Consider the following 9015-nt stretch of genomic DNA (forward strand, 5'->3'; position numbering starts at 1 on the left):
TGGTGTGTGTGTGTGTGTGTGTGTGTGTGTGTGTGTGTGTGTGTGTTTGAGATGGTCTCACATTAAGCCTGGAAGTCCCTGATACAGCTAGATTGATTAGCTGGCCATTTGTCTCCTCCCATCCCACCCTAGCACTGATATTATAGACACCCATCATCACCCCTGATTTTTACACGTGTGCCTGGGGACTGGCGCTCAGGCCCTCATGCCTGTGTGCCAGCCCTTTATAAACTGAGCCGTCTCTAGTCCTCTTGTCAGCATACTTATATTTTATTAAGACCAGGAGGAGCTTGCAAGAGGCCAGAGCAAAGAAATGATCAACGGCTAATGGGAGAGAAATGTAAATTCCTCTTATTTGATAGCTATACATCACACACATGTGTTAAGTTGTCACATTGTGTGCCCCGTTAATATGCCCAATTACCATGTGTCAATTTTGAAGAATTGCCGAATAGGATGCAGGAGGGAGTGGAAATTAACCACTCTTGAGCATCCATGGCACACTGGGCATCGTGGCACCGTTCATCAAGCAGACTGCTTTTAAACCCTCCAGCAGGCAGGAGGACAATGTCCATATTTTGAATTCAGAAGCAAGGAAACTGAGGCTTGGGGAGGTCAGGGGCTCATCCAAAATCGTAAACCCGAGTCCAGATCAGAACTTGAGTCTTGCACTCAGTTCTCAGTCTGCTCCTTTGCCCTCCCTTCTTCTGGCTCCCTCTGGAGACACTGTCCTGGCCATGATCTGCAGGCAGCTGCATTGGGACTGGAGCTGTCCTGGGCTCAGCGCCCCAGGAGGAGTCTTCCAGCAGTCACCTTCCTCTCCTGGCTGGATGAGACTAGTCTTCCTCTCTGCCCTGACCTATCCCGGGACCCTTAAACCATCATCTGTTCAGTGCCTGTCCATTCTCCCCCAGCCTTGTGAGTCCTCATGCTGTCCATTTTATCCCATGGATGATGGATGTTGTTGGAAGAGTAACAGCTCCCCTTGCTCTGGGGTTACACCCTCATTAGTGTGTTTTGATTTTGACAACACACGAAGAAGGGAAGCTTCAAAAACCTTAAGTGACCTCCACAGAGTCCCCAGGACCTTACAGCAAAAGTCAAACCCACGACTTCAGACTCTGACCCAAGGCTCTGTGGAGGTCTCAGAGGTCAACCCAGGTCATCAAGGGACAACGAAGCCAAGACACAGAAACATTGAAGGCCACTCAAAGTCCCAGCTATCTAAGGCAACATTGAAAACAGAACTGGCAGACAATGGGAGCCCCATAGTAGACACACAGTCAGGTAACTCAGAAGCAGTCCACCAAGACAGGAGCAACCAGAGCCAAGTTGACCCTCTCCCCAATGAGAGCTTTGACAGGACATTCCTGTCATTCAGATTGTTCTGGAAGATCTAGGGATCCAGGCAGGAGAAGGACATCGTTCAAACCTGGGCGACTCAGCAGCTTGTAGGCCAGATCTTTTAGGAACTGTTCCTGTGGTAGAGCTATTAAGGAGAGAAGGTGTCCCCTTGTCACAGGAGTGACAGCAGGGCTCGGGATGTGTGCCTATGACCCTGTGGGGTGAACAAGTGGACACAGGGATTCCACACACCAAGAAACAGCGTTCCTGAGTTCTCAATGGGCAGAATAAAGGTAAGTTAACAGCTACGCGACCTTTTATAATGTGTGCTGTACATTGTGTGTACAATGTGTGCTGAGGTCAATTTCACCAAAGCTTTGGGGGCTCTCTGGAGATGGGGTTTGGTCTGGGGGGTCAATTCCAGCCAGTGCTCACAGGTGCATGAGTAGAACAGTGGGCTCCACCCAAGGTAAAGATATCACCTGCCTTCACTCCTGGCATGCACCCCAATGGATGCTGGGGTCCCTGTCTTCTCAGCTCTGCCTTTACTTCCTTCGTGGTATCTTCCCAGTGCCCTTATGTTCCCATCAACCATTTGGGTGTGTGGGGGCCATCAGGAGGGGGCAGCGGAAAGCAGGGGAGGTGCCCACCTGAAAGATTTCTGTCCCACATTTCTACCCTCATCTAGGCTGCCTTTGTCCTCACTGGGAATTTTCTTCACCAGGGGTGGCCTGAAGAGTCCTGGGGAGCTGGGAATAGAGGGACCAGTTTAGGATCTGTGGCAGCTAGACCACGTCCAGGACCTGCCAGCTCCTCTCCATCTCTGGGTTCTGGGAATGGTATGGTGTCCCACACAGCACGGGGTTTTCACTCTAGGAGGGGCGGGTATATTGCTCACACCCACCTGTCCTAGGACCCAAAAGCTCCCAAAGAGGATGTGGACCAGTGATAGAGAAAAGGCGAGTCCTAAATCTGGGGAGGAGGAGGGCGGAAGAGGAGGAAGAGGAGGAGGTGGAGAAGGAGGAGAAGAGAAGAAGAAGAAGAAGAAGAAGAGGAGGAGGAGGAGGAGGAGGAGGAGGAGAGGAGAAGGAAGGGAGGGAGGGAGGAGGGAGGGAGGGAGGGAGGGAGGGAAGGAAGGAAGGAAGGAAGGAAGGAAGGAAGGAAGGAAGGAAGGAAGGAAGGAAGGACGGAAGGAAGAGACTTGGAAGAGTTCCGAATGTGTCCTTTGACATTTTCTTTGCCAACATATCCGGGAGACGTTCAAGCAGCTGATCTGGTGGAGTTAACCCACAGTGATTCTCTCTCATTCAGGGGACTTGCTACTGAGTCCCCAAAGCGAGACTCCAAATATATCCAGACCGGTGCTGGACTCTGCCAGCTCCTTCCCTTCCCCATCCAGCCCTGGCTTCCAGCCACCCTCTGGCTCACCTTTGGGCAGTTTGGATGCATTCTCCTGAATCCACGAGAAGAGGTGGGCGAAGTCACAGTCGCACAGCCAGGGGTTCCCGTCCAGGCGCACAGTGCGCAGCGCGGGCAGTGCATCCAAAGTCGCCACGTTGAGGCTGCGCAGGTTGTTATCATTGAGTTCCAGCACCTGCAGCGACTCCAGGCTTTCGAAGGCGGCCTCGTGCACACCGGCCAGGTGGTTGTTGGCCAGGCTCAGCTTGACCAGCCTCCCCGCCGAGCGGAAGGCGCCGGCGCCCAGCTGGGTGAGGTTGTTGTAGCTCAGGTCCAGGAAGGCCAGCTTGGCGGAGCCGCTGAACGTGCCCTCCTCCAGCGAGCGCAGCGAGTTGTTCCTGAAATCTAGATAGACCAGGTCTCCGTGGAAGATGAAGAAGTCCTCGGGGATCTGCTGGATTCGGTTGCCGGCCACTAGCAGCTTGCGCACGTCCAGCGGGAAGGGATCGGGCACGCTGGGCAGCCCGCGATCACTGCAGTCCACGGTGTGGGGGTCGGTGCAGGCACAGCCCTCGGGGCACGCGCGTCCCGGCCCGAGCAGCATCAAGAGGCTACCGAGCCCCAGCGCCGCAGCGGCACCGGTGGGGCGGCGGGGGACAGCGCAGAGACTCATGGCCCCGGGGACTCGGGCGGACACGGCTCTTGGGGCGAAGTAGGCGCAGCGGGGCCCTGGCTGCCGGGCTCCGGGCGCCCTAGGGCAGCGGCGCGGGGTAGGGAGGCTGCTCCCGGGCGCGCGGGGGCGATGAGAGTGTGGCGGGGACAGAGCGACCTGGGGTGTCCGGGAAGCAGGGAGGGAGGAGGCAGAGGAGAGGCGCTGGGCGCCGAATTCACTGGCACAGGAAACTGACCCTCTGGAACATTCCAAGGCATAGGCAGGGATCGCGGAGCGAGCCCAGCTCGACCCCACTCAGGCGGGGAAGTGGGACCTGTCGCACGGACCTGGCCAGCGGTGCTCAAGACTAAGTTCGGTGACCGATCCCTGGAGCGATTTGCATAGGGCGTGTCTGGGGCATGCGCCCGCAGCGCCACCCTCATATCTGCCAAAAGGACCCGGGTCACTTTGGCTCCAACTCCTGGACAGTGCCCCAGGCTGTCAAGCCCCATCTGGGGGCCGCGAAGCTGAGTACGGGCTAGGCTCCAGGATGCCTGGGCTTCCCTCAGACACCCTCTTCCCTCCCACCTGCTTTCGGCCCACCTCCCCCTGGAGGAGGGTGTGAGCCTGGCGGGTGGCTGCCAGAGTCCTGCTGTGACTGGAAAAATGGCCCAGGCCAGTCAGCGTTTTCCATGCTGGTCCTGAACTGATTATCCACCCAGCATGGATCTACTGTGACTCGGAGCAAGGCCCAAGCAAGGGGCACTGGGCAGTTTGGGAGGGAGTTGGGTGACCTGGGCCCAGAGCCTCCTAGGCCCGCTGGACTCCTGTGGAGCTGTCTGTGAAATGGGGACGGTAGCTGGTATCTCATCACTCACTATGAGGACCGAGGAAGGACAGAAGTAGTGTTCTGGAGCTTTCGGCTCCCCATCAGCCCCAGGAAAGTGATCTGGTCAGAGAGACGCCAAGGCTTAGAGCTCCACAGAGGTGAGGTTGGTCTCAGACAGTGATAGAATTCCTTCCTTGTCATTCCCCAAGTCAGCCTCCCCACCCTGCCCCCCTCTTTTCCTTGGGAAAGCCCCCACAGAGCTACAAGGATATTGCCCTACACGTGGCTATTTTAATCCCAGTACCCTGGAACTGAAAAGCTCAGCCCCTGGCCCAAAATAACTCAGGGAACAGCTGTCAACTATAGCCCCCCCCCCATGGCCCCAACCCCAGCCCCTGGCTCCGCTGGAGATTGGTGGAGCCAGATATTCTGAAGCCCCAGAGCTAAGTCTGGACATTTCCCCAAGTTTGGAAGGGAGTTGGATGACCTCTTTTTCCAGTTTGGAAGCCAGTTGGTACCTCTGAGCCAGGGATCAAGCAATTAAGACTTTGGGATGGAGCCAAGGGCCCAAGAGGATAGGGCTGGCATGAGTTCCAGGAGAGGCTGGGTGTCGGGCCCCTCAGTAGCTCCTCCCCTACAGACACCAATGCTACCAAACCAGACCTGCAGTCCCCTGTCTTGTGCCCCCCACTCTTTCTGGAGGCCCCAGAATGCCTTTGCAAACCCCAGTGTCAGGGGCTCTGCTTCCTAAAGAGGCAGTATGGGTGGGAAGGATCTGGGTAGAAGAAGGTGCCTTAGCCACACTGGTGGTGTGCTGCTGAAGGTGCAAGCAGGTGGCTAGAACGAGCACACACCACTACCAGATAAAAGCACCCTGAAAAGAGAGATCTTTCCCCTTTCAGCCTCAGGGTCTGTCTGACCGTTCACACCAGGGCTGAGCAATACCACAGTCTCTGTTGGAGGTCTGAGCATTTTTGTCTCAGGACACCTGGTCGATTGGGCTGCCATTTTGCCCTCCCTCGTTAAGTGTAGGTCTAAGTGTACACAGGTGTCGTCCTGCTAAGGGATCTGGCTGGCTGAGGCTCTGTGCGTGAGTCAGATCCCCACCCCTTCTCCTGGTGTCTGACCCTGGACCTACCACTGACCACAGGGCAGGTCCCTTTGTCTTTCTGAGGACATCCCAGGCCTTGTCTGTTAAAATTTAGCCTGCTGAGAGGTGGGCTCTTATCTAGAAAAAGAACACCAAGAGTAAACATGGCACTCGCTTATGGATGACTTTGGTCAACAAAAACGTCACTTTCTACCTAATACATGCACAGTATTTAGCCAAAATGCCCACGAAACAGGGCCAGGCTTGATAGCAAAATAATGCAAGGGTTTCTGTTAGATTTTTGTTTAAATTAGAAATAAAAGAAAAAGTGGCGCAAGATGAGACATATTAGACATGTTAACCAGTTTATTATAGGCCGGGCAGAGTAAAGAGACAAAGAGAGAAGAGGAACATGGTTAATGGCTGACCGCCATGGCTGGTCGCCATGAGAAGCAGAGAGAGCCGGTAGGTGGGAGAAGAGCAGAGCAGAGAACAGAGAGAAGAGGGAGAGGAGGGGAGGGGAGGGGAGGAGAGGACAGCATAAATGGGCAGGGGGGGGGGTCTGTCTTTTAAAGGGGTCCTCTGCACCTGCGCGCAGTCTTAGTTCCCATGGAACCCTGGGCTGACCAGGGTACTGCCTGTTCCGCCAACATAATGCCTGAACCTTTCCGTTTCCGGAAGCAAAAAGGTTAGAAATGCCTCTCCTTAGCTGTGGCTCCCTTGTCCTGAAGTGAAGAGGAGATGCTTCCTCTATCCTTCACAGACAGCATGAGAGCATGAGGGAAATTGTTTGTGTGGAAACGTGACTTGGAAAATGTTGCAGAAGCCATGTGTGAAAAAGTGGCCACAAATCTCTCTGTCCGGAACTCCTTGCTTTTTGCTTTGACTGTCTCCCAAAGTCCCTTGGATCCAATTCTAATTGTGGTTTTGTTTTGTTTTTTTAAATTAATATCAACAGGACATGGCTAAGGCTCATGGGAATCTGGAGATCCTCGTGCTGTAGGACTCTCGCTCCTTGGGGAAAATGAAAGCTTTGCCACCTCTGATACATCTTCCCCTTGCAAGAAACACAAAGCCATGACCTCAGTAAGGTCTTTCTGTGAGTCAGGGATAGGAGCTGGAAATAGAACGCAGGCATTGTGGGTCCACATCTATGCCCCTCACCCACTCTCAAGGCACCCACTTGGGACAAAGCCTCTTGGGGAGAGAGGATAGAGTGCAGGTAAAGAGGCCTGGAGCAGCTTCCAGAGCGTCTGCCTGTCAGAAGCGTTTCTGTGTTTATCCCAAAGCCAAAGCCAACATATCATGATTACCATTCAAGAGATGAGGTATAAAATACCGAACGTATCCTGATGGATATTTTTAAAAACCCAAGGTTCAGGTGGTTGAGATGGCTCAGTGGGTAAAGGTGCTTGCCACCAAGCCAGATGAACTGCGTTCGAAGGAGAGAGGCAACTCCTGCAAGTTGTCCTCTGACCTACACAGGTGCAATGTGGCCCATGTGTGACCACACACTTATCAACACTCATATACACTGGCACATGAAAAGTCAGAAGAAGGGTTGGATCCCCTGGAACTAGAGTTACAGATGCTTGTAAGCCATTATGTGGGTGCTAGGAATCGAACCTAGATCCTCCACCAAAGCAGCCAGTGCTCTTAACTCCTGAGCCACCTCTCCAGCTCCAGATAAATACATATTTTTAAATTAATGTAAGGTCCTATTCTGCCCTCCTCACCCTCTCTTTCACCATTTCAAAAACCCCGAGAACTCCCTGTGCTTTCCCATCTTGCAGAGGCCTTCCTGCCTGGTCCTTTTCCCATCCTTGTCAGTTATCCAGGAGGTGAGGCCTTGGTGAGCTGTAAGCATGAAAATCCCCTGGAAATCCCCTAAGTAGGGCCAGGGTCCTGAGAGCAAAACTAATCCAACAGACAGGCTTTCCCCTTCTGTTGCCACGCTGGCATCTAAGTTAGCCAAAGTCTCAGCCCTTGACTCCTAGCAAGATGCTGCCAATTTGTCAAAGGCTATGCTGGAATCATAAAAATGTGGCTGGTGTTTGATGTCATTTGGATTACTGGTGTGAATCACTTTTTGATCGGTCGGTGCCTGGCTGCCAGGGCAGGAGGCATGAGGACATCCCCTTGTCCCCCAGGGATGAGAACATGCTCCAGCCCTTTTCCTGAAGCAGTTTGATGCAGAGCATACTCTGTACTCTGTGTGTATCCCTACTAAAGGGCTAATCTCAACTCCACACCCTTCTGCGCCACCACCACCACCACCACCGGGGGTGCTATGTGCTGCTCACACAGGTTGGGGGTGTTTGTGTAGTAGGTGGGCAGTATTCCTCCACTTTGCTCACTAGCTTGGTTAGTCTGAATATGAGCAAGTTAATGGGACTCAGGACATGGGGTCAGTCCATTGGCCTGGCACAAAGAGATGTGTGTCCTTTGCTGTGGCCAGTACCCCTAATGCCAGCCAATCATCCATCGAATGTATGGCCTTAGGTGGGGTTGGAGAAGGAAGGGGTTAAGGGCATCCTATCTGTCCCAGGGAAAAGCAAGAGTCATCATCCCACAGGCAAGATATATTCCAGCAAGCTCTGGTATCACCCATCCCCACTTCCTCTGAATCTATCCTCACCTTCTATCCACTGTCAAGACCCCCTATCTCCTTACCCAAGTCATACAGAATTTTAACCGCCATGTCTACTCCTGCCCAACTCCAAACTCATACTTCCAGTACTCAAGGAAGCCAAAGTGACCATTGAAAATATATATATCAGACTATGTCACCCCTATTCAGATGCCATTGGTGAGTTCCTGTGTGTAACTGAAAGATTTGTAAGGAGATCTCAGGATCCTACCTCCAGGTGTTCCTTGAGTGAGGGTGGAGTCTGTGGCTTGTTTCTGCAAGACAAATTAAGGCAATGGTGAGAGATGTCACATCTGAGATTGGGTGCAAAGGAGAGCACCTTCCTTTCACGTTGCCAGCAGACTGTCACTTCCTTGGCTTGCACCATTTGATGGAGCAAGCTGCCAGCTTAGAGTGGCCCACATGGCAAGGATTGGAGGGTGACCTCAGAACAACAGCCCATGAGGAATTGAGCCTGGCCAACATCCATAGGACCTTAAAGTGGAGTTGAACTTGAAGCTGTCTGAGGGCCATCCCAAAGTAGTTTCTCACCCAGATAAACTGATATAAAACCATGTTATTTTTCAAACAGGAACAGGGGTGCACCTTGTCATACAGCAGTAGCTAACTAATACAGTCACTTGGAATAGAATTCCACCATGCCTAGTTCTAGGTATCTTTTCTACCAGACTTGTAACCCTTTCTTTGCCTATAGTTCACCAACATCTAGTTGGCCTGACCTTCTTGTTCTTTTTTCTTTTTATTGGTTTCTACTGTTAAGTCATTGCTCTAGTTGTATCTTCTGCACAGACCCCCCCACACACACAGAGAGACTCTGGCTTGATTGGTACCATTCTGTCCTTTGGGTTTTCTCAGTCCAAATATCATCATCTCCTCTGAGGCCTTCCTCGACTCCCAGCTTCTCCATCACCCTAAACTTCCCTTGTCTTCCTCTTGTCAAAATGCTCATTAGCGCCAGACGAAGCCTCACTTGCCTGTTTCTTTCCTTGTTCACTCTATTGTCCCTCATTAAAATGGAAATGGGACACTCACTGTATTAGTCAGGGTTCTCT

General features: G+C 52.7%; 1 protein-coding gene across 1 annotated transcript in view; it reads right to left on the bottom strand.

Moving 5' to 3' along the window:
- LOC113833884 (leucine-rich repeat-containing protein 38-like) overlaps nucleotides 1-3906 on the bottom strand; it is a 19832-nt gene extending 15926 nt beyond the window's left edge. Inside the window, 2 exon segments of the mRNA XM_027399976.2 lie at nucleotides 2773-3451; nucleotides 3454-3906. Of these exon segments, the coding sequence (XP_027255777.1) occupies nucleotides 2773-3451; nucleotides 3454-3906 (1132 nt within the window).
- Nucleotides 3907-9015: the final 5109 nt, after the last annotated feature.

Source organism: Cricetulus griseus, chromosome 2 (genome assembly GCF_003668045.3).
Source record: "Cricetulus griseus strain 17A/GY chromosome 2, alternate assembly CriGri-PICRH-1.0, whole genome shotgun sequence".
NCBI classification, from domain to species: Eukaryota; Metazoa; Chordata; class Mammalia; order Rodentia; family Cricetidae; genus Cricetulus; species Cricetulus griseus.